The 27,079-nt window shown below is 38.7% G+C and overlaps 1 protein-coding gene across 1 annotated transcript; it reads right to left on the reverse strand.

The window, feature by feature from the left end:
* Window positions 1-27,079, reverse strand: LOC111914817 (uncharacterized). The gene is made up of 6 exons (XM_052765116.1): window positions 26,867-27,079; window positions 1,244-1,797; window positions 1,093-1,199; window positions 672-871; window positions 294-552; window positions 1-251 (listed from the first exon to the last, which is right to left on the reverse strand). The coding sequence occupies exons 1-6, from the start codon at window positions 27,077-27,079 to the stop codon at window positions 1-3; spliced, it is 1,584 nt and encodes a 527-aa protein (XP_052621076.1).

The following is a 27,079-nucleotide window of genomic DNA, read 5'->3' on the forward strand; positions in this document are numbered from 1 at the left end:
TCAGTTTGAAAAACTTCGTTTTGCAGACGCAAACGTTACGAGAATAGTCAATAAGATTATGTAGGCAATAATTTCATTAGGAAAACAATCGACCTTTTTCATATACTTTAAAACATCAATAAGGCTCATAATTTCTCTCGGTAAGAACATATCAAGCAGCTTTAACTCCATATAAAGTTCATGAGAATCTATATCTGATTGTTCACCAGACTTAAGTGTGGCTTCGAGACGGCTACAACATGACTTGAGATCTTTGTCATCAAATTACTTAATTTTTTTTGGAAACAAGAAACCAAAAATATTTTCATATTCTTTGTATTGTTGAAATCTTGTTTTAAGAGAAGCACTCGCTTGATCAACAATATATAAAAAGTAATTAACTTTAAAATTCTCCTCAACTGAAAATACAACATCTTGATCACTTGAATTCTCATCAAATTGTTTTTTTCTACTAACCGGCCGCTTTTGAGAGAATATCGGATCAATATTCATTTCAACGGAAAGTTCCTTTGCAATATCAATCGCCTTGGAGAACCGTGTTTCTCTAAACTCCTTGAAGTACTCATTTAGCATATTTACTTCGTTAATAGCAACATCGACAAGCATATCTTTTGATTGTAATTTTTTTCTAACTCCATTTACAAGATTTGATACCAAATGACTATGGATACCAAAAAGTCAAATCCACCAAGCTCATTATTTGCTGGCGATTTAGCTTCACTTTGAATTTTAGCATCGTTGTATTTTTCCGCAACTTCAAGTAAAGCTTCTCCAAAATCTGAAAGTTGTTGTCTAATAGCCTTCACACTATCAACACGACTTTCCCACTGAGTGGCAGACAATGACTTTGGAGTCAAACGTTTGATATTCTCTTTCAAAAATTTCCACCTCTTAGTAGAATTGGAAAATATCGTATATACACGTATGACTCCAAAAAATTCTCTAGCTTTACTACAACTATTAGCCATGTCACAAAGTGCAAGATTAAGACTATGACAACCACATGGCGTCTAAAATGCTCTAGAATTTATGTCCAAAAATCTCTTTTGAACTCCATGATGTTTTCCTCTCATGTTTGATCCATTGGCATACCTTCTCCCCGCATATTGTCAATATCAAGACCAAGAGATTTTAATTCATTGTATGTAATATCAAAGAGCCCTTTAACATTCAAAAAACCTAAAAAATATTCTTCAACACTAACATCATTAGAGGAGAAATTTACATACCTCAATTTACATACCTCACTATCAAATACAAGTGTTCTTGGTGACTTGTATAAGCGGCACAATCAAGTATGATATAGTAATATTTTTCCTCCTTTACCTTTTTAATGATTTCTTGTTTAATTTCATCAGCTAGTAAAAGTATCCCCTCATTTTTTATCTTGTGGCCAAGATAATGTACATGGATCTCATCATTTGTGATACGATGCACATGCTCTTTCCTAACCAGGTTAAACTCTTCAAACATCTCAATCACTCCCAGAAAGTTTCCATTACTTTTTTGATATAATTTTTCATTTGTTCCACGAAATGCTAAATTATGTTCAGCAAGATATTTCATTAGTGCAATAATCCTCAATAGTACTTTTTTCCAATGCTCCCTTTCTTTGTTAAATTGATCATACCCCACTTTATCAATTGTTTCACTAACTTTCAATCTTTCACACATTTCACACCAAGTATATAAATTTGTGAGATGATCTAAACCAACTTCATGCTCTTTAAGTCTTGTACTAAGATGTTGCCAATCTACATAACCTTCACTATCCAATTGACCTTCGGGATCCCTTTTCTAAATATTTTACAGCAAAAACAAAAAACTTTATCAAGCTCTTTGGAGTATACTAGCCATTTTATGTCACATGTCTACTTATTTGGCGGAGTTCTAGTATACATAGCTGCAGAAAATCATGGGTTATGAGCATAACAACATTCTTATGTGTACATGCAACCCTAATTGCTTTGGATCTAAGTTTTTCTCTACTGAACATACAAATTTGAACAACAAAGAAATAACCCTAGATCTAATATCTACAATTTAAAATTCACATATATATTAGGGTTAGATGATTACCTCACTTGTTATACTGTAATAAAAAGAACAATCCTTGACTCTTGAAAGCTTAGTGCTCCACGTGTTGCATCTCTAATGGAGTCACAAACACTCAACACAACAAGGATGACTTCGAGAGATGAGGATGTTGTCCAAGGCTCTTCTTGGAATGCATAGGGGCTGAAATCCTCATGTGTGGGGGTCCTTTTATAGTTGTATGGGCTGCTAGGAAACCCTAATTCCTGCTTAAGGATTAAGCAGCCTGTGGACTCCTCCTTATAAGGCTTTAGACGAAATCTATAGGGCCTCCCTATATGATTTCGTCCACTCCTAATTAATGAGTCCATCAACCCAGTTTTGCAACTATCCATTATTCGCAAAACCAGTCCCTCCATTATTAATTAGTTCCTTTAATCCCAAAATTAATATGAAATTAATTTCTGATTAAGTACTAATTAATAATATGATTTCCAAATAATTTATTAAACTTGTATTATATTAATAAAATCATTTTGAGTACTAATTTATTATTCATATAATAAATCATACTCTATCTCTCTCTCTCTCTCTCTCTCCACTAGTCATCCTATCAAGTTGCATGAGTGAAGGCAACCCAAAAGGACCATGCACATGATCAAATCAAGTACACACCAATTATAGTTATGGGCTTAGACACCTAATCCAACAGTCTCCCACTTGGATAAGTCTAATAAATATTAATGCAAGTATGACTTTAGAATCTGATTAGCAATCACAGCTTTCAAAAGCAGCTGTCGAACTCTGATCATATCAATAATGCATCCTTTAGATAAGAGATCGAATATTCCTCCATTCTACAAGATACTGTGTGGACATGAGACATGGATCATAATCATTCTCTCAATCCAAGAGTTTTTTCCCGATTTCCGATCTATTACGACTGACTAATTGAACAAATCAAATCAGTCCAGGCTTGGCCAAACGCTTAGGGTGTCATCACTAAATCATCGAGGGGCCCACATATATCGCTTTTATCCCATTTAGGGTAAGAGGAATGGATAAACTTCGACTCATATGGTTGTACTATTTACTCATCAAATCACACACAACAATACATTTTATAACACCAAGTTACTGGTGTGTTTACGTATTATCAATGCACAACCGACTCATAGACAACAACTATATGTCTCCGTTTCAAGAAAGTAAGATATTATCATCTCACAATCACTCGTGATAAAATCCATGAAGTGATTGCGTGGGTTTAATCCAATACTCAAATCTTATTTCAAGACCACTCATGAACACTGCAGCAAACATTTGCTATGTTTAAGCACTTAGATAATTTATAGTCGGATTCATGATAGTCTTACCTCACTACTTACTTCCAAAGTATGATTGATTGTGGAAGTTTGAATAATCCTATTATTCGGGAAGTAAAACATGCAAAGTGAAACACAAGAACAACCTAATTCAATATGGTCTCAAAACTTTTTGAATATAAATAAAACACTTGTTATTTAATCACCATATTGATTAGACCTTACTTATTGTATAATGTTTCGAGTAATCAACTTGTCACTTGAATTAAAACAATAGCCATGGCATGCTCCGAGCATGCACACTATGCTTATCTATGGCCCTTTTATTGTGAAATAGATCAATTGAATACATTTTCAATGACGCTCATTTGACAATTCCAAATCCTTACTACAGGTGCAAGAATACCAAAATCTTGCCACTACTAGAATGTGTTAGAGTCTAAACTTACATGCAATGACCCCTTTTGTAACATCCCGACTCCCCGGTATAAATTTTAAAGCTTTATATTCATAATTATAGACCTACTTGACGAGTTGGTTTCCCCAACTTGTCGTGTAGAGAGTGATATGGATGTGTGATTTCTGGAACCTACTCGACGAGTTGGAGGACCCAACTCGACGAGTAGAGTCTGTACATGAAAACCCTAAATCTTAGGGTTTGCACCCTATTTAAAGGACCTTAAGTCCTTCCTTCCAGCCTCCTTACCACCTTTTCACATCCAGAAGCAAACTCTAATCCATTAAACCCTATTTTGAGTGTGTGTGTATGTGTGTGTGTGTGAGAGAGAGAGAGAGAGAGAGCCTAAAAGTGTGTGTTTGGTGCATTTATTGAAAGAGGCTTGAAGATTTGGAGACTTGGAATGGGTAGAAGCTTGTAGATCCAACATCTAGATCATGTTGGCCTGCATTCGGAGGTAAAAAGTCTTTACCTTGGCTTTCCATTCCTTAGATCTCTTCTTATACAAGTTTATGGGTATTTTGGTGCAAAATGGGGGTCATTCTCAGGTTTGAGTTGGGTCAACATGGATTGTTGACCGTTGACTTTACCAAGGGTTGACCAAGTTTGACTTCTGAGGGTATTTTCGTAATTTGGGTCTTGATGGGACTACTTCTATGATGACTATAGGTGTTTGAGTTTGCACCTGTATTCGGGACTTTGATTTCTTCAGTTCAGTTCAACATTGTGAGGTGAGTTTTCCTCAATATACTGATAGGGTCTACGACACCAAGGCCGACCCTTTGGATTGTTATCCTGCTGAATTATTGTTTTGATCTTTTAGATCGGTGTCTTGCTAGATAGGACGTTTCTATGTGTTTATGATATGTATCCTGGTAGATAGGATGTTGCCATGCTTACTGATGTGTAGATCAGTTTGATTGTCTATAGATTGTTATGTGATATCTGATATATGAGCATTGTTGGATTAGTGTCTAAGTCCATAACAATATTTGGTATGTACTTGACCTGGTTGTAGCATGGTCCTTTTGGGTTGCCTTCACACTGGTGACTAAGACAGGATGAATGTTGGGGAGAGAGGCTGATTTATTGTTAATAATAATAAATTGCAGTATAAATATGATTTTTTTAATATATTATATGAATAATATATTAATTTGGAATCATATTATTAATTAGTATTTAATCAGAAATTAATTAGGAATTAACTTTGGGATTAAAGGTATTAATTAAAAGTACAGGGATTGTTTTGTAATTATTTGATAGTTGAGACTTTGGGCCATTGGATCACCTTTATTAGGGCTTGGCAGAAAATCCTAGAGGGGTCTAGGAGTTTTGTCCAAGGGCTTATGGAAAGGAGTCCATGGGTTTTCTTAGGCCCTAAGCTAAGGGATTAGGGTTTCAACCTTGAAACCCTAGTTGACTTCAACTATAAATAGTACCCTAAGGTACTCAAAATCGGCAATCCCTTGGAGAAACCCTAGTAGAGCCGATTTTGTGAGCTTGTTACTCTCCTTCCTCTCTCTCTCTCTCTCATATTCATCCTCTCACTCAAGTGTGTTTGTGAGCCATTAGAGGTACTACACTTATGGTACTTGCTTTCAAAAGCTAAGGAGATTCAAGAAACTAGTTGTTATTACTACATAGCAACAAAAGGTATGTATTCTATTCTTATATGTGAATTTCGAAAATTATAGATGCATGCTGGGTTTCCTTTTGTGTTCATAAAGTTGTATTACTAATAGTGAAAACATAGATCCAAATAAGGTTGCATGCACACATAGGATTGCTTGTATAAAACCCATCAAGCATTATATGTAGGCATTCTAACTCGATGGTTGTGGGCCAAGAGTATTACATCTCGAGGGTGACTAGACTCATTGTATGTGGGCATTCCAACCCGACGGTTGTGGGCCAAGAGTATTCTATCCCGAGGATGAATGGACTCATTGTGTGTGGGCATTCCAACCCGATGGTTGTGGGTCGAGAGTATTCCATCTCGAGGATGATTGGACTCATTGTTTGTCGGCATTCCAACCCGATGGTTGAGGCCCGAGGGTATACCATCTCGATGATGATTGGACCCATAGTATGTTGGTATTTCAACCCAATAGTTGAGGGCTTGGGTATTCCATCCCAATGGATGATTGGACCCATAATATGCAGTCATTATATATGTATGATTGCAGTGTGTGTATTTTGGGGGAACTCACTAAGCTTTGGGCTCACAGTTTGGTTTATGGTTTCAGGTACTTCAAAGGATCGCGGGAAGGTGAAGGCTTGATCGTGCACCTCCTCACAATTTATGATTTGGATTTTTGGGATACTCTGATATGAAACAATTTTGAAAACATTTTGTAATAATTAATGGTTTTCGAATTATTGAAATTCTTTTAAATTTTTGTGAAATTTATGGAGGTTACAAGTTGGTATCAGAGCCTTGTTTTGAGTGAATTGGAGGAACACTCGTGTGAATCCAGTCTCAAACTAAGGCAAATATTTTAAAATGATTTTCAAAATGGCTTTCAAAAGTAATAAAGGAGGATGTGAAGTGTACGATCAGCTGAAGCCAATAAGTAGTCCCCAGAATACCATACTGTTATTTGATGTTATGATATGTTAGAACAACATGCTAGTTATAGGCTAGGGATCTTAAGGAATTGCATGATAGAATTGCCTGATTACATGAAGCCTTAGTTCCTATAGGGTTCTCTTATGTGGCAGTTGTGTGATTCTTTCGCGTGTGAATTGACTATTAAGTGAATACACTAAGTCACATGCTGCATGGTTTAAATGATCTTAGGATGGGAGGTTTAGTCCTACTGTGCAGCTCTTATATGAGTCCTAACCGTTGTTGGACTAAGCTTTTCAGTCTAAGATTGTTTAACCTATGGAGCATGTGATTGTATTCATGAGGTAGTCATTTGGCACCAATGGAGGGTCGTGTGACATAGGCTGAGTTGTACAGGGTCAGTTGGCCAATTGTGAGATGTTAGCATTTCTCCAGGAGTGAGGATTGAGCACTCACCTATGTTTATATATATATATATATATATATATATATATATATATATATATATATATATATATATATATATATATATATATATATATAGGGCGTTGTGATGATACACGGATGAACATTGTTAGGTATGGAAGGTAGTATGTGTTGGAATAGTGTCTAAGGCTGCAACTATATTAGGCAAGTATTTGACCCGGTTGTGCATGGTCCTTTTGGGTTGCCTTCACCATAGCAACTTGATAGGATGATTTATTGAGAGAGAGTAAATATTATTAATATATTATGGGAATAATATAAAGAATAATATATTGTTATTTGATTAATTTAAGTTATAGAATTAATTGGAATTAATTTGGTGACTTAAAGAGGTTAATTAAATAAAGGGGTATAAACTGTCAATTGTTTGATAGTTAAGCTTTAGACTATAAATCCTTATAGATATATAGTGGACGGATTCTAGAAGCTAGGATAGCTTCAAAATCGTCCATGACTTATCTAAGGAAAGGATTTGGATAGCCTTAAGAGAAGATTATCCAATTAGGGTTTAGATTGTAACCCTTAAGGAGTCTACAAGTATAAATAGACCCTATGGCATAAGGAAATCGGTACCTCACCTAAAGTAAGAGAACCCTGGCCGATTTCCTCCCCTCTCCTCTCTCCTAAATCATCTTCCTTGCTATTGGTGTTTGTAAGCCATTAGAGGAGTGACATTTGTGACTCTAGAAGCTCCAAGACTAGAAGATCAACAAGGAATTCAAAGGTATGGTTCTAGATTTGTTTCAATGTTGTTATTTAACCTAATTAGCCATTAGAAGTCTTGGATTCAAAGCATGTTTAATTAGAAAGCCTAGATCCAAGCATTAGGGTTTTGCATGCGCACATAGGAAAGTTCTTATGGTTAAAACCCATCAGTGGTATCAGAGCCTAGCTTGGTTTTCTTTAAATTGTTGCTTGATTAACTGAAACAAACCTGCAAAAATTCGATTTTTTGGTTTCTGAGTCATGGACTCGGCGAGTTCCAAAGTGGACTCGACGAGTAGGCCTGACTCGGCGAGTCCCTTTGTGCACTCGGCGAGTCCAGGCGTCAGGAATGGCCAGATTCGGGATTTTTTCATAATTATCTTATGGAAACTTACCTTAATCATAAGAGATCAACCTAAATCCGTTTTTTTGATATATATGACTATTATCTTGATCTAGTTAAAGGTATTTATCAACTAATAAAATATTTAATTTCCTTATATGATAATTAATTAATTATTTTAATTATTTTGGTAATTATCTTTCAAAGAAATCTTGAATTAAATCAAATATAGATAATTAGGATATTAATTGTTAATTGGAATTATTTGTTATTTGATCCTCTATGTTTTAAATGTTTAAAACTTTCCCTCAAGTTTTGAAATTTATATTTGTGATTAAAAGTTTTAATTTAGACAACTTAAATTTCAAACCCTAGATTTTAAAAGGTTTAAAAACAACCCTATAATAATATGATATTACTAGAATAATATATATATATGTATAACTAAATGCTAGTCTTACCGTTAGTAGGCCTCATTCACGAAGCCGATCTATAAGGTGGGTATAAGGTTGCGGCCTATAAAATGATGCTTAATGGGTGTACACTCACACCCACCGCTTGCTTGATCGGTGGAGGGTCGTTAGCCGAACGGGTAGGATAGGGCAACCTCATCCTCTCATTAAAAGTATAATAAGTAATACAAAGTAACTACACATATTTTAAAATTTCCCAATCTTAGTTACTTTAGGAAAAGTGAATTGATGTAATCCCATGAAATTACACTTTGCACCCTTGCTAAGAAGTTAGTGGAGCGTGTGTGGTTTACCGGCACACTAATTGGTTTTAAGCAAAGGTGGCAAAGGGTGATTCATTGTTTATCATAGTTCGATGGAGCGTGTGTGGTTTACCGGCACATCGAATAGGTGATCGTTACAATGAAGGCACCATGTGAATTTGCATGGTAATTCAGACCCGCTTTGTGATCCTCGGTATCCCAGTCACAAACAAGAGGGGCATATCGAGATTTAAACATGCCATTGAATAGTTTCAATGAATCTCATTCGAACCTAGGAATTCTCAATACACTTAGGACTAATAGTTTAGGTTTTTGTGATGGAGAATTAGTGAATCGTCATTCACTTACCTTCAATTTATTTACATGTTAGATTATGGCATCCCTTTTCTAGTATGTAGATGTTATTGTTGGATCCTAGCCCTAATTTTCATATTGGGTGATAATTAGGGATTCTTATTCTAATCTATCTTTGTCCTTTGTAGATGTCGAACGCAAACAATGCTGCTGCTAGTTCTTTCACGTTGATGAGCCTTTGCCAAAAGGTCACCTTCGATGGAACGAACTTTAGCGAATGGATAAGGTACATTCGCACCATTGCTCGCTATGAGGATAAGCAGTATGTCCTCGATGAGAAGCTCGAGAAAATCAACCATGAAATCGCTACTCCGGCCGAAATCACCGCTTTTGAGACTCATGAGCGAGATGCAACGAAGGTACATTGCATCATGATTGCCACCATGAACTCCGAATTCCAAAAGTCCTACGAGGACATGTACCCGTACGAGATGCACCAAGACTTATGGGAGAGATACCACCAGAACGCGAGACAAGAGCGTTATGAGATTTTCACCAACATGATTCCTGCTAAGATGGGTCATGGAGAATCTCTTACCGTGCACCTGCAAAAGATGCAAAGGTGTGTCGACCGCCTTCGTAAGTTAAATGTTGACTTTGGAGAAGACTTGGCGATCGACATGGTGCTTCACTCTTTGCCTCCGATGTACAACCAATTTAGGATGACCTACCACATGAACAAAGAAGAGGTCACCCTAAGCAAACTCCAAGGTCTCTTGAGGGTTGCTGAGAGCAACTTCAAAGACAAGTCTGTTGCACCAACTCCCAATCCGCCTGCTGCTCATGTCTTGGCTATTGGTCAAGGAAAGGGAAAGAAGAGGAAGGCTTCATCGAAGAACTATCGCAAAGTCAAAGCCCGAGATGGTGCCTCTTCTAGTGGGACCAAAGTTGATCCCGCTAAGCCCTATCCTAACCCAAAGGAGGCAGAGTGCCACCACTGCCACAAGATAGGACATTGGAAGAGAAGCTGCCCAGAGTACCTGCAAGCAATCAAAGAAGGAAAGATCAAGCCATCTTTCGCAGGTATATACACAATTAAATCTAACAATTCTAATCATGCTATTTCTTGGGTTCTTGATATCGGTTGTGGTTATCACATTTGTTCTAATGTGCAGGGACTAAGAAGAAGTAGGGATGTGGAGCAAGGAAGAATCAATCTAATCATGGGGAACAGAAGATCGTCGCCTGTGACCAAGATTGGAGTGTATTCTTTAGTGCTTAGGAATAATTTGTGTTTAGATTTGAACAATTGTTGCTATTCGCCAGAAATGGCTAGAAACATCATTTCATTTCATGGTTTATATAGACAAGGATTTAGATTTTCTTTTAATAACGAGAATGGTTCTATTTTGGCTTATCTAAATGGTGTCTTTTACTTTGAATCTATACCATGTAATGGAATATATGAAACTGTTATGATTGTTGATAACTTAGGAAATGATGTTTTGAATATAGATTCTTCCACTAGTATGGATAAAGCATCCTTGTGGCATTGTCGTCTTGGACATGTCAACAAGAAACGCATAGCCCAACTCCAAAAGGATGGAGTGTTTGAGTCATTCGACCTTAGGGAAGATGACACATGCGAGTCTTGTTTACTTGGAAAGATGACTAAATCACCCTTCACGAGTACGTGTGAAAGGGGTGTGGGTCTATTGGACCTAATACATACCGATGTATGTGGACCGTTTAGATCAACCACAAAGGATGGAAACTGCTTCTACATGACCTTTACCGATGATTATAGTAGATATGGGTATATCTATTTAATCAAGCAAAAGTCAGAAACCTTTGAAAAGTTCAAAGAGTTCAAGAATGAAGTGGAGAATCAATTGGGCAGGAAAATCAAGATGCTTCGATCCGATCGAGGAGGAGAGTACCTAAGTCTTGAATTCCACGATTATCTCAAGGAGTGTGGAATAGTTTCGCAATTAATGCCTCCTAGGACACCGCAGTTGAATGGTGTGGCAGAAAGACGTAATCGAACCTTATTGGATATGGTTCGCTCTATGATGAGTCGGGCTTCACTACCTATCTCTTTTTGGGGGTATGCCTTAAGAGACTGCTGCCCATATCCTTAACCGAGTCCCTACTAAGAAGGTTGCCAAAACACCTCACAAGATGTGGACAAGGAAAGCTCCCTCGTTGGCACATATCAAGGTTTGGGGTTGCGAGGCTTTCGTAAGACGAGATACTCACGACAAGCTCGAACCTCGAAGTGAGCGATGTATTTTCATCGGCTACCCGCAGACATCCTTTGGATATCTCTTCTATAGACCGAAGGACAATGTTTTCTTCGTTGCGAGGAGAGGAGTTTTCCGAGAGCGAGAACTCATAAGCCAAGGAGACAGTGGGAGGCAAATCGAGCTTGAAGAGATTCAAGAGTCGATAGATGAAGGAACTACTACCGCTGGCACTCAACCCGAGGAGGAAACTCCGGTTGAACCGATTGACGAATCCTTACCTCTTAGACGTTCCGATAGAGTTAGAGTTCATCCCCAGTTTTATGGTTTTCATATTACTACCGAAGGGGACACGTATATTAGTGATGGTACACTAATAAATCTTGACGAACCTAATAGCTATAAGGAAGCCATGGCAGGCCCGGAGTCTGCAAAATGGAAAGAGGAAATGGATAGCGAGATCCAATCCATATATGACAACCAAGTTTGGAATTTGGTTGATAATGTGCCCGAACGTAAGACCGTTGGGTGCAAATGGATCTTCAAGAAGAAGACCGACGTGGATGGAAACGTGCACACATATAAAGCGCGATTGGTTGTGAAGGGGTTTACTCAAACTCCCGGAGTTAACTATGATGAGACCATCTCACCAGTTGCGAAGATTAAATCTATTAGAGTGATGCTAGCAATTGCCGCATTTCATGATTATGAGATTTCGCAAATGGATGTCAAGACCGCTTTCCTTAACCAAAAGTTGGCTGAGGATGTTTACATGGCTCAGCCAGAGGGGTTTGTGGATCCGAAGCATCCGAATAGAGTGTGTAAGCTTGAGAAGTCCATTTATGGACTTAAGCAAGCATCTCGCAGATGGAATCTTTGCTTTGATGAGAAAGTCAAAGAGTTTGGATTTGTACGAAGTGAAGATGAATCTTGTGTATATGTCAAAGCCAGTGGGAGTATAGTAAGTTTCCTCGTTCTATATGTCGATGACATATTACTCATAGGAAACGACATCCCGACTCTGCAGGAGGTCAAGTCCTGGCTCGGGAAGTGCTTTGCTATGAAGGACCTCGGAGAGGCTTCTTACATTTTGGGAATAAGGATAGTAAGAGAAAGAAGTAAGAGACTAATTGGACTTAGTCAGAATACTTACTTGGATAAAGTACTAAAACGGTTTAGTATGGAAAACTCGAAGAAGGGAGAATTACCGTTACAGAGTAATGCCAAATTCAGTAAGACTCAAAGTCCGAGTACCGAAGTTGAGATAGCAGAAATGAGCCGAGTACCATACACTTCCGCAGTTGGCTCAATCATGTACGCTATGACTTGTACTCGCCCTGATGTAGCCTTCGCTTTGAGCATGGTTAGCAGATATCAAGGGAATCCTGGCAGAGCACATTGGATTGCGGTGAAGAACATCCTTAAGTACCTTCGGAGGACGAAGGAATGGTTCTTAGTCCTCGGAGGGAGTGATGACTTGAAGGTGCGAGGGTATAGTGATGCCAGTTTTCAGACCGACAGAGACAACTACCGTTCGCAGTCGGGCTGGGTCTTTACCCTAAATGGAGGAGCAGTGACATGGAAGAGTTCCAAGCAGGAGACCGTAGCTGATTCAATGTGCGAATCATAGTACATTGCAGCGAGCGAAGCGTCGAAGGAGGCAATATGGCTAAAGAACTTCATCGGTGATCTTGGAGTTGTACCTGCCATAAAGGAGCCTATGGAGATTTTCTGTGATAACGAAGGAGAGGTTGCCTTGACCAAGGAACCGAGGGATCATGGTAGATCAAGACATATCGACAGAAAATATCACTTCATTAGACATCGTGTAGAAGAAGGACAACTCATAGTCAAGAGGATATCATCAGAAGATAACCCAGCAGATCCGCTTACGAAGGGACTGAGTAGGGTTAAGCACTTGCAGCATGCTAGGAGTATTGGGCTGAAGGATGATATTAGCATAGATTAGATAGTATTAGAAACGTGTAATAGATAAATGTAATTAACATTTGATGATTAAATAAATGAGTTTTATTTATGAGTAATGTTACTATCTCATGTTAATTGTTTAGCTATTGTTTCACTTTGCATGTTTTGACTTCCAGAATAATTGAGTTTATTAGGAATAATCGAATTGTTCAAATTATCCACAATCGTTCATATGTTGGAAGTAGATATGAATGAAGATTGTCATGAATTGGTGTGTAGATTGTCTAAATGGTTTTAGACATAGCAAAGGGTTGATGCAACGTTTATGAGTGCTTATGAACTAGTTTTGAGCATTGGAACAAACCCGCGCTTGTTGGAATCACCTTATGGAATACGATATAAAAGGTGATCGCAAGACGATAATATCATATAGTCTTAAAACCTAGATATATGGTTTGTTATTTGTTAATTGATTGTACATTGATAATGCGAAAACGCATCATTAACTCGGTGTTATAAAACGCATTGTTGTGTATAGTTGATTAATGAATAAGTAAATGCATATAAGTCGAAGTTTATCTGTAACTTTTATATAAGAAGGTAAAAGTGATATCTCGGCCGCTCGATGATTTGATTTGACTTATGTGTCGGGCCCGGTCAGAACTGAATTGATGTGTTCGATTAAGTTCTATGTCAAATAAATCAGAGATCGAGAAACCTAAATGCTCGACTAACTGTTCCATAGGATTGTCAGCATGATATCTAACATAGGACTGTACGATCCCTTATCTAAAGGACAAGATTGATTAGATCAGAGTTTGATAGCGTCTTTGAGAGCTACGATTGCAAACCAAATTGTACTTGTGCATATAGTTACTAGACTTATCCAAGTGGGAGACTGTTGGAATAGTGTCTATGGCTGCAACTATATTAGGCAAGTATTTGACCCGGTTGTGCATGGTCCTTTTGGGTTGCCTTCACCATAGCAACTTGATAGGATGATTTATTGAGAGAGAGTAAATATTATTAATATATTATGGGAATAATATAAAGAATAATATATTGTTATTTGATTAATATAAGTTATAGAATTAATTGGAATTAATTTGGTGACTTAAAGAGGTTAATTAAATAAAGGGGTATAAACTGTCAATTGTTTGATAGTTAAGCTTTAGACTATAAATCCTTATAGATATATAGTGGACGGATTCTAGAAGCTAGGATACCTTCAAAATCGTCCATGACTTATCTAAGGAAAGGATTTAGATAGCCTTAAAAGAAGATTATCCAATTAGGGTTTAGATTGTAACCCTTAAGGAGTCTACAAGTATAAATAGACCCTATGGCATAAGGAAATCGGTACCTCACCTAAAGTAAGAGAACCCTGGCCGATTTCCTCCCCTCTCCTCTCTCCTAAATCACCTTCTTGCTATTGGTGTTTGTAAGCCATTAGAGGAGTGACATTTGTGACTCTAGAAGCTCCAAGACTAGAAGATCAATAAGGAATTCAAAGGTATGGTTCTAGATCTGTTTCAATGTTGTTATTTAACCTAATTAGCCATTAGAAGTCTTGGATTCAAAGCATGTTTAATTAGAAAGCCTAGATCCAAGCATTAGGGTTTTGCATGCGTACAAAGGAAAGTTCTTATGGCTAAAACCCATCAGTATGGGCCCGTACAACTGAAAGCACAAGACCCATACGCGTAACAAGGAAGTCACAACCCCTAGGATTTGTAGAGAGTTGGCTCTCCATCGTTGTTTATGAGGATTACCTGATATCATCCTAATGTATTTTTTAGTATGGTGACTACGAGGCGATAGGAGACCGGGTCTAGGTCAGGATCGGGAGCTAGCATCCAGGATAGGCCAGCATTGACCGAGAATCATGTCAGGGAGATCATCCGAGAAGAGGTGGTTGAGATTTTCTGGGGATAGATCCTGGAGATGTTCGGGTCTATCAAAACCATGATGATGGAGTACTTTGATGACAAATATGCGGCCATCGCTGAGACTGTTGTTGTTATAGCCTCTACAGCTGTGGCGTCTGCGGGTGTTGGTTCGGGATGAGTGTTTCAGTATCGGGACTTCGATAACACGAAGCCCCCATCTTTTGATGGAGCTCAGGACGCGATTGTAGCCATGCGGTGGCTGTCTGATATGGAGGGATGTTTCTTCACATGTTCCTGCCCTGCTGACCAGAAGGTCAGGTGCGCTCTGAACCTGCTGAGTTCCGGAGCGAAGGATTGGTGGAGATTGGTTACTGGGCCGTATTATGATGAGCAAAGGGCTGCTGTGACATGGGATCAGTTAAAAGATATGTTCAGCACCTGCTATATTCCCAGGGTTGAGCGTAAGAGACTGGCTCAGGAGTTCTTGGACCTGAGACAGGGTACGAAGTTGGCGACGAAGATCACCCGGAGGTTCACTAAGAGGGCGATGTTCTTCCTCGGATTTGCTAATGAGCTGGCTCAGATGACTCGTTATATAAACATGCTCAAGACCAAAATTCAACAGTTTGTGGCTACCCAACGTTGTGATACGCTATTAGAGTTATAGCAGGCTCATAGGTGTCATGATCTGGAGATCGAGCTCTAGTTGAGAGAGCAGAGGCAGGCCCCGAAGCAGTTGCAGCCTGCACTGAAGCGGTCGAAGACCGCTGATACTGGATCTGGGGGGCCGAAAGGGCCACATTTATGGAAAGTGCGGCAAGATACATGATAGGGTTTTTCGATCTTCTTTGGTGTGCCACATGTGTGGCAAGCAGGGCCATATTACTAGCGATTGCACGCAACTGATTCCCTCGTCTGGGGGTCAAATTGTGTTATCATTGAGAGCTGGTGGGCCATATGAAGGCCCAGTGTCCCCTACTAGCCCCCAAGCCGGCGTAGGCTCCAACACCAGCCACATTACAGATCACTAATGGGGGACAGGGTAAGGCAGAGCCTTCGGGGGATCGGGGACGTGCATTTCGGCTTGTAGTTCATGTGTTGGATTAGGTGGCTAAGCCCATTACTATAATTGGTATGTACTTGACCCGATACAAGCATGGTCCATTAGGGTTGTAACACTCTGGAACAATTTGATAGGATGGATATTTGAGAAAGAGGTTATGTGTGACTTATTAATATATTATAAGTATAATATATTAATTAAGAAATCATATTATTTAATTAGTATTGATCAAGAATTAATTTAGTGATAAAAAAGACTAATTAAATTAACGGGGACTGAGCAGTAATATTTATAGTTTGGACCAATGATCCATATTGAATAGGATGGGCTAATTCTATGTGGGAGTCCATGAAGAGCTAGTCCATAAGGCCCATCATATGGATTATTGGATTGCTTAAAGGCTTAAGCAAATAGAATAGTGTTTACAAGATTAAACCTTAGGAAGCCCACACTATAAAAGAAACCCTCATAAGCCAAAACCGTACACTTGTGTTCTACGAAGCATATGAATGATTTTGGAGTCTCCAACTGATGGGTTTTAAGCATTCTAACACTCCTATGGTGTAGATGCAACCCTAGAAACCTTGGATCTATGTTTTCTCTAAGATACATGCAAATAATGATTTTCCAAGGTTTACTTCCTAACTAGCATGTTATGGGGAAATAGAATCATAAAATACTAGTAGAATTACATACCTTTTAGTAGTGGTTGATTTCTTTAGAGTTTGAGAGCCTAGCACCAATAATGTGGATGCCTCAAATGGAAGTCACAAATCACCACAAACTTTGGAAACCTTTAGAGAGAGTATGAACACTTGTAGAAATTGGCCACCTTTCCTCACACACACACACTAGTGCCATTTCAAGTGTCAAGGACTCCTTTATATAGTGTGGTGGATTAGGGTTACATCCATGTAAACCCTAATACCCATGACTTTTCATTTATATGATATCCATGGGTTAAAGCTCCATGGACTATCCATGAACTTTCCATGCAAGCCTAGCCCATTCCAAATAAGCATTAGCCCACACTATATAAATACAAGAGTCTATATTTAATTAGTCACCTTTTTTATCACCAAATTAATTCTAAATTAATTGTAGATCAATACTAATTAAATAATATGATTTCATATTAATATATTAGAACTTATAATATGTTAATAAATCATAACTTATACTATTCTCAAAAGATTACCCATATAAATTGTTTGGGTGAAGTACAACCCAAATGGACCATGCCGGATCAAGTCAAGTACATCTCAAATATAGTTATGGATTTAGACACCTTATCCAACAGTCTCCCACTTGGATAAGTCTAATAACTATAGTTGCAAGCATGACTTCAGGAACCGACCAGCAATCGTAGCTCTTTAAACACTGTTCAACTATGAAGCGCCATTTTAAATAAGGGATCATATAATCCTGTATTCTGGATATCAGCTGGACAAATACATGGAGCAATGTCGTACTTATTGTCCAGCAGTTTGTTTCCCGTTTTCCGATTTGTTTGACATAGAACTTAATTGAACACATCAATTTTAGTTCTGACCGGGCCTAGTACATAGGTCAAAACAAAATCATCTAGGGGCCCAGATATCGCTTCTAATCCAAGAAGGAACAGATAAAGTTCGACTCATATGCTTGTTTTACTAGTTGTTGAATTATACACAAAGGTACGTTTTATGAAATCAAGTTACTGATGCGTTTTCATACAATCAATGCATTACCAACTTCAACGACTCATATCTCTAGGTTTGAACACTTATATGATATTACCGTCTCACGATCACTTGAGATAAATTCCATGAAGTGATACAAGTGAGCGTGGGTTGAATCCAATACTCATAACTTATAAGCAGTCATTAGTGTTGTAGCAACTCTGGCTATGTCCAACATCTTAGATATCTACACGCCAACTCATAATAGTCTTAATTCATAACTACTTCAAACATATGACTGACTGTGGAGAATTTGAATAATATGATATACTGTAACATAATTATTCTGGAAGTCAAAACATGCAAAATGAAATAATAGTAAACGATTGACAAAAGATAGCAACACTTTCCTCATAAATAAACAACAACTTTTATTCATCATCAAATGTCAATTACACTTTACAAATTTCAAAAACTACTAATCTATCAAACTAATATCCTCCTTTAGCCCGATGCGCCTTGCATGTTGCAAATGCCTAACCCTAGTCAGTCCATTCGTGATGGGATTTGTTGGGTTCTCCTCTGACGATATCCTCTTTGCTACGAGGAGTCCTTCTTCAATCATGTGTCTTATGAAGGGATATTTTTGTCAATGTGTATGGATCTTCCATGATCTCTCGGTTCCTTGGCTAAGGCAATCGCACTATTGTTGTCACAGAAAATCTCCATAGGTTTTTACATTCCCATTCCATACTGATATTTGAATACAATGTTTTTACAAATAATAATAATAATACATGAATTGCCTTAACAGACAGGCATATAATACAACAGTAAGTAAACTAGGTCACATGTAATCCATTCCATCTTGAATGTCTGTTAAGTAATTTCCTGAGAATACATATACTTTTGAGTGTCAACACAAGGTTGGTGAGTGTTACAGGTTTTTTTTGCTAAAAGCAGTAATATTTTTAATAAGAATAGAAAGATTTATATTTGTATGTATAACAATAGTTAAAATAGTGTTTGCAATGAGTCTTTAAAAGCCCAAAATGTATTTCGGTATAAGTAAATCCATACTTTAAACTGTGTTTGTAATAAATCCTTGAAAGCCAAAATGTATCTTTTGTATAAGTAAATCCATACTTTAAATTTTGTTCGTAATAAACCTTTGAATATCCTTGAAAACTAAGTTGTTATGTTACATAAGTAATTCCATATTTAAAAATAGTTTTGAAAGCAACCAAGCCCATGATTGTTAGTGAGAGAGAAATATATATATTCTAGTTAATGTTTATTGTAAGTCCTATAACAAAGCTATATGACTTGAGTGTACCCCCTACAACGCTTCATTGGACGTTGTAGTAAAAACCGTAGACACCTATCACTTGCTTCGATTGCTCGACCGATGGTTGTAGCTAGCAATCGCATGTGGGGATGTCAACCTCGTATATATATATATATATATATATATATATATATATATATATATATATATATAGATAAATATATATATATATATATATATATATATATATATATATATATATACACATATGTATCTCGCTCTGAAGATCAACGGTTACAGTAGTGTGGGTAGGCTAAGTGTTTAAACTCACCTAACGAATAACGTCTCACTAAAAAACCCTGAACTAAAAAGTTGGTGAATAACTCTCAGCCCTAACTTAATAGTCACTAGGCATAATGAATATCGTTGTATGAGGTTATAAAAGTCGAGTTACAAGTTGGTATCAGAGCCTTGTTTTGAGTGAATTGGAGGAACACTCGTGTGAATCCAATCTCAAACTAAGGCAAATATTTTAAAATGATTTTCCAAATGGCTTTCAAAAGTAATAAAGGAGGATGTGAAGTGTACGATCAGTCGGAGCCAATAAGTAAACCCCAGAATACCATACTGTTATTTGATGTTATGATATGTTAGAACAATATGCTAGTTATAGGCTAGGGATCTTAAGGAATTGCATGATAGAATTGCCTGATTACATGAAGCGTAAGTTCCTATAGGGTTCTCTTATGTGGTAGTTGTGTGACTCTTTCACTTGTGAATTGACTATTAAGTGAATACACTAAGTCACATGTTGCATGGTTTAAACGATCTTAGGATGGGAGGTATAGTCCTACTGCGCAGCTCTTATATGAGTCCTAACCGTTGTAGGGCTAAGCTTTTCATTCTAAGATTGTTTAACATATGGAGCATGTGATTGTATTCATGAGGTAGTCATCTGGAACCAATGGAGGGTTGTGTGACATAGGCTGAGTTGTACGGGCTCAGTTAGCCAATTGTGAGATGTTAGCATTCCTCTAAGAGTGAGGATTGAGCACTCACCTATGTTTATATATAGGAGGCCTCTAGGTGTCGTGAGTTGGAGATCGAGCTCTAGTTGAGGGAGCAGAGGCAGGCCACGACGCAGTTGCAGCCTGCGCCGAAGATGTCTAAGACCGCTGATACTGGATCTGGGGGCCGAAAGGGCCACATTTGTGGAAAGTGCGGCAAGATGTGTGATAGGGTTTTTCGATCTTCTTTGGGGTGCCACATGTGTGGCAAGCAGGGTCATATTAGTAGCGATTTCACGCAACTGATTCCCTCGTCTGGGGGTCAAATTGTGTTATCATTGAGAGTTGGTGGGCCATATTGTCACACCCCGAAAACCGAAGGCGGAAACATTTCCGGGGTTGACTCCACGTTGAGTATCAAATCCAATGCACATAGTAAGTAAAGTAGAACAACCATTACATTACATAATAAAGTTTTACAGTTGTTTCAAAAGTAAAGTTTGTACAGTTGTGATACATAGTATATATAGACAAAATGAAACGGATCTTCATGTACTCCATCTTCTGATCAAAAGAATCTCCGGGTACCTGTTCTAACGCTGACCTGAGAACACAAGCGGTTTGAAAATCAGCATAAAGCTGGTGAGTTCATAAGTAGTTTTGTTTTGTGAAAATGTTTATGTTCCCTTTCTGTTTCTGAAAATGCATCAGTGTATTCCCAGGAAAGTCCCATACTTTCCTGAATAGTTAGTTATTGTAAAAGATGTAATGATATACAATTGGTTACACTTTTCTGGTTATGTGAATGTTACCCAGGAATGCCCCATGCTTTCCTGTATGTTGGTTTTCAATGCAAAAGATGCATTCTATCAAACCTGGTTATGTACAAAGTTTTCCCCAGGAAGGTCCCATACCTTCCTGAATGTTGGTTATTGTTTGTAAAAGATGTAAAAGATGTAAAATATGTAAAAGATGTAAACTGAATCCTGGTTATCTGTAAAATATAGTATATAGTTCATTATTACTGTAAGTAAATCTCTGTTATCCTAATTGCGAGTTCCATAACCATGCTAAGGACTGAACCTGTGGCAATAAGTAGTCCACAATTCTTATGACTTTCGTCACCCTTGAACCATTTCGGTTTGGCTGTAGCTAGCAGCCAGGTGTGGGGTAGTCAGCCCTGTATAGATCTATACACTCAAGTCACGCTCTCTAAATCCCAGAGATTCTGGTTACGGGTGTAGTCCTCCACTCGCGTATCTCTGTGGAGTGTTCGCCGAGGACGTGTCTCCAATCATACGGAATAACAAATTTACTAGTAATAGTAGTATAATCCTCCATTCGCGTATCTCTGTGGAATGTTACCGAGGACAAGACAGTGTACGAATTATATTGTTCATGTGTTATAATGTCATGCTTTTAACTGATAAAATGTGGAAACCATTTGTGAAATATATATATATAACATAACCATTTATAAAATCCATTTCACAAATAAATGTTTAAGTGAACTGTATGATCTACTGGTTATCAGTTACGTATATCAGTATTAAAAGCATAAGAAATGTGAAACACACACACGAAAAATAAGTTTTGAGTACAAGAAAACCCTTGTACTTTGCTTGTGTTCCCCCCTGAAAACAGTGAAAAACAGTGAAAAAGGTAGGGGTATGAACTCACCGGACTCGGAAACGTGTCGAATTTGAATGCTAGACGTTGGTTCTGGGTTTGATTATTCGCGATGACCCTATGTAAAATGAAATGATGTCCATATATATACAATTAGGGATACATTCACTAATCATATGGAACATTACACTCCAATGAGGTTAAACACCTTAAAATGAGCGTTTGGAGTGACCCGGGTGGCGTTTAAGGACTTGTAATGGCACTAGGGACTTGGGACATGATTTTTCTCCCCATAAGTAAACATTTTAAAGAGTTCACAACAATGGAACACCCACATACATGAGTTTACGGCCGTAAACTCATGTGGGTGAGGTTTTGGTGTTTTAAGGGCTCAAATGGACTTAGGGATTGCTAGGAATAATTATCTAGACACCTTGGAACACTTGGAATGGATTTAAAACATTTAAAGCATGAGTTTACGGCCACACTCATAGAGTTTACGGCCGTAAACTCACCAAGGCTAAGAAAATTTGATTTGAGCTATTTAGGACAATCACATGTGATTCAAACTAATTTTCTAAGCATTGTTATGAATTTAGAACATCAATTAAGACATTTATTGGAGTTTACGGCCTAGAGGTATGTTCTAAGGCCGTAAACTCTCCTTTACAATTGAACAAAGTAGTTTTTGGTGCTTAAAACAATCACATGTGATTCTAGAAATTTACACAAGACATTTGAGTGTGTTTAATGCCTCATAAACATTGTTTTATGAGTTTACGGCCAAGAATATGTTCTTAGGCCGTAAACTCCCATAAATCATACTTTTGTTGTGTTTTAATCCTTTAAACCATTTTTAGATGCATCTAGATTTTACCACAAAGCCATATATTGAGTTTGGAAGCATTTGAACATGTTTAAAGGCCTTAAATCACTCTTTTAGAGGAGTTTACGGCCCAAGAGAGTGTCTTGGCCGTAAACTCTTCTTTGTTACACAAAAAATCAAGTTTAAAGTGTTCCAAGTCTAGATTAGCAAGTCCAAGGTTCATGTCTAAGTCTCAACTAGGTTTTGGAAGGGTTAATTGGCTTAAATATCCCTTGTATATGAGTTTACGGCCCAAGAATGTTCCTTGGCCGTAAACTCACTTTTGTCCCTCTAAATCCATGTTATAATTTCTTCCCTTTAAGCCCTTAAGTCATATCTAGTGTCCAACTATGCAAAGGAAGGGTTTTAGGGCTTAAAAACCCTTGAAATATGAGTTTACGGCCCATGAATGTTCCTTGGCCGTAAACTCATGAATGATAGGCTTAATTCATGTCTTAAACTCGAAATTGGATGTCAAATATGTTATAGGTTAAGGCTAGGAAGGTACCTTAGAGATTAGAAGCCTTAATTTTGAGTTTTGATCCCTTAAACTTGGATTAGGAGAGAGGTGGGAAATGTTTAGTGATAATTTGGCCAAAGGCTTCAAATGAAGTCCTAAACACGTTTATATAGTGTTAAAATTTTGGACACTGTGGAATTCTACCCGATACCGGCGTTAGACGGGGTTTTTAGTCGTACCCGATAGAGTTACCGCAACCCGATATGGTAATTTCTAGAAATATTCCGATCACTACAGTTGGGTGCTAAAATGATTTCTAAATGTATTAAGACACTCATTAAGTCATTTTAGGTCAATAAAAACTATTGACTTAATGAAATGGAGAAATTGGAAACGAAATTGAAAATGACGTTTGGTTGATCGGATCGGATTACAAGTTGTGATACAAGAAGTGATATGAAATTTCGGGTTGTTATATTATCCCCCCGTTAGAGGGAATTTCGTCCCAAAATTCAAAGTTTAAAACACAAGACAAGATACAAATCATGGAATAGAAAAGAGTTGTGGATATTTTTGTTTAATCGAATCTTCTCGCTCCCAAGTGAACTCCGGACCTCGCTTGGCATTCCAGCGAACCTTCACCAATGGGATGCGACTCTGTTTCGTACGTTTGACTTCTCGATCCATGATTTTAATTGGTTCTTCCACAAAGTTGAGGTTTTCATCGATCTCAATCTCGACTAACGGAATCACTAGGGTTTCATCGGATAGGCACTTCTTGAGGTTTGAAACATGAAAGACGGGGTGGATGTTACTAAGTTCGTGAGGTAATTGAAGTTTATAGGCTACCGGACCAACTCTGGCGATGATTTCAAATGGTCCAATGTATCTCGGATTGAGTTTTCCACGTTTACCAAAGCGTACAGTACCTTTCCAGGGTGAGACCTTCAACAAAACACGGTCCCCAACCTGGAATTCTAGTGGTTTCCGATGATTATCAGCGCAACTCTTCTGACGATCACGTGAGGCCTTTAGTCGTTCACGGATTTGGATAATTTTCTCAGTGGTTTCACGGATGATTTCAGGACCGGTAAGTGCGCTGTCGGGGACTCGACTCTTTGCTAACTGTGTATCTCCTACCTCGGCCCAGCACAGAGGGGATCTACACTTGCGACCGTATAGGGCTTCGAACGGGGCAGCCCTAATGCTGGTGTGGTAACTGTTGTTGTATGAGAATTCGATCAATGGTAGATGTGCGTCCCACGACTTTCCAAAATCAATGACACATGCCCTAAGCATGTCCTCCAGAGTTTGGATTGTTCTCTCGCTTTGACCGTCAGTCTGAGGATGGTATGCTGTGCTCATGTCTAGTTGGGTTCCAAGGGCTTTCTGAAGGGATTGCCAGAATCTGGAAGTAAACCTGCTATCTCGATCAGAGATAATGGATACAGGTACACCGTGTAGACGTACTACCTCCTGGATGTAGATTCGCGCAAGTCTTTCCATCTTGTATGATTCTTTAATTGGAATGAAGTGAGCGGATTTTGTCAAACAATCGACAATTACCCAAATGGTATCGTACCCATTAGAACACTTGGGTAGTTTGGTGATGAAGTCCATGGTAATCATTTCCCATTTCCACTCGGGGATCTCGGGTTGTTGAAGCAGACCTGAAGGTTTCTGATGTTCGACTTTGACTTTGGCACAAGTCAAGCACTTGCCCACAAATGTAGCTATCTCAGCTTTCATGTTTGGCCACCAATATTGTTTCTTGAGATCTAAGTACATCTTGTCAGAGCCCGGGTGAACAGAGTATTTGGTTCTATGTGCTTCCTCCATGACTAACTCTCTTAATCCTCCAGACTTGGGAATCCAGATTCGATCCCTAAAACATTGGACTCCGTCACTTCTGATCTCAAGTTTCTTTTCCATTCCTCTTAACGCTTCAGTTGTCATGTTCTTAGGTTTCAGGGCTTCTAACTGAGCTTCTCGGATTTGCACGGGTAGGTTGGAATGGATGGTTATCGACTGACTCTTCACTTTGTTGCTGGTATTCTCCTTTCGGCTAAGGGCATCTGCTACCACATTGGCCTTGCCGGGATGGTAGCGGATTTCACACTCATAATCACTGAGTAGTTCAACCCATCGCCTTTGTCTCATGTTCAGGTCTTTTTGGTCAAAGATATGTTGCAGGCTCTTATGGTCAGTAAAGATCGTGCACTTAGTTCCGTAAAGGTAATGCCTCCAAATCTTCAATGCAAAAACTACGGCTCCAAGCTCCAAGTCGTGTGTGGTATAGTTGACCTCGTGTGTTTTTAACTGCCTAGAGGCATAAGCAATCACTTTTCCTCTCTGCATAAGCACACAACCTAAACCTTGAGTAGACGCATCGCAGTAGACAACAAAGTCCTCTGTCCCTTCGGGTAGGGATAGGACAGGCGCGCTGCACAGAGCTTTCTTCAACGTCTGAAATGCGGTCTCTTGTTTATCACCCCAACAAAAGGGTACACCTTTCTGTGTTAGAGTAGTTAGAGGTTTGGCGATTCGGGAAAAGTTTTGGATGAACCTTCGATAATAGCCAGCGAGACCCAAGAATTGTCGATTTCTGTGGGTGCCTTCGGTGCTGACCAATTCTCTATTGCCTTAATCTTGGAAGGATCAACATGAATACCCTCCTCACTTATCACATGACCAAGGAAAGTTACCTTCCGTATCCAAAACTCACATTTTGAAAACTTTGCGTATAGCTTTTCGGATCTAAGGGTTTCCAATACTAGCCTCAAGTGTTGTTTGTGGTCTTCTTCGCTTCGGGAGTAAACGAGGATGTCGTCAATGAACACGATGACGAATTTGTCTAAGAAGGGACGGCACACCCGGTTCATAAGGTCCATGAACACTGCCGGTGCATTGGTTAGACCGAATGGCATCACTACGAACTCGTAGTGTCCATATTGAGTCCTGAAAGCTGTTTTGGGCACATCACTTTCATGAACTCGCAACTGATGATACCCTGACCGAAGGTCTATCTTAGAGAAGTAACTGGCTCCCTGGAGTTGATCGAAAAGGTCATCTATACGAGGAAGAGGATATCGGTTTTTGACAGTCAACTTGTTTAGCTCTCGATAATCAATACACATACGAAAGGATCCATCCTTCTTCTTGACGAACAAAACCGGAGCTCCCCAGGGTGAGGAACTCGGCCTAATGAATCCTTTGCTAAGCAACTCGTTAAGTTGACTGGATAGCTCCTGCATCTCTGCTGGAGCTAAGCGATACGGAGACTTCGCTACAGGAGTAGCCCCAGGAATTAGGTCAATACGAAACTCGACCTGACGCTCGGGAGGGATTCCTGGAAGCTCTTCGGGAAACACATCAGGAAAATTGCAGACCTCGGGGATGCTCGCGAGGTTTTTAACTTCTTGATTTTCGTTGATTACGTGAGCCAAGAATGCAACACACTCCTTACGCATGAGTTTCTGAGCTTTGATGCAGGAGATGATACGAAGGTTGGAACCGAGTTTGTCGCCATAGATCACTAGGGTTTGACCAGAAGGAAGGTTAAGACGGATGGCTTTTTCGAAGCAAAGGATATCTGCATGATTGGGGCTCAACCAATCCATGCCAATATTGACATCAAAGCTCTTTATAGATACGGACATAAGATCGATAGGAAACGAATGGTCGTTTAAGGTAAGAATGCAATCTATGAATACTTCACTCGCACTCTCTTTCTCTCCGTTTGCCATCTCGACGATAAATATTTCGGTTAGAGGTTGGGAATTATGTTTTAGGTTATGTTTGAATGCATGACTAACAAAACTTCTTTCAGCGCCCGAATCGAAAAGAATATTAGCATACGAGTTGTCGAGAAGAAACGTACCCGAGACAATATTGGGATCGGCCACTGCTTCTTCTCGTCCCATAGTAAGGACCCTTCCTGTGTTGCTAGCAGTAGTCTTCTTGGGGCAGTTCCTTTTAAAGTGTCCGGCTTCACCACAATTATAACAGGCTTGACCAACGCCTGTTCCAGAGGATTGATTTGCTGAATGAGTCGGAGCTTTGCAGTATCGAACAGTGTGTCCCTTCTTTCCAT

This window comes from Lactuca sativa, chromosome 6, assembly GCF_002870075.4.
Source record: "Lactuca sativa cultivar Salinas chromosome 6, Lsat_Salinas_v11, whole genome shotgun sequence".
NCBI lineage: Eukaryota > Viridiplantae > Streptophyta > Magnoliopsida > Asterales > Asteraceae > Lactuca > Lactuca sativa.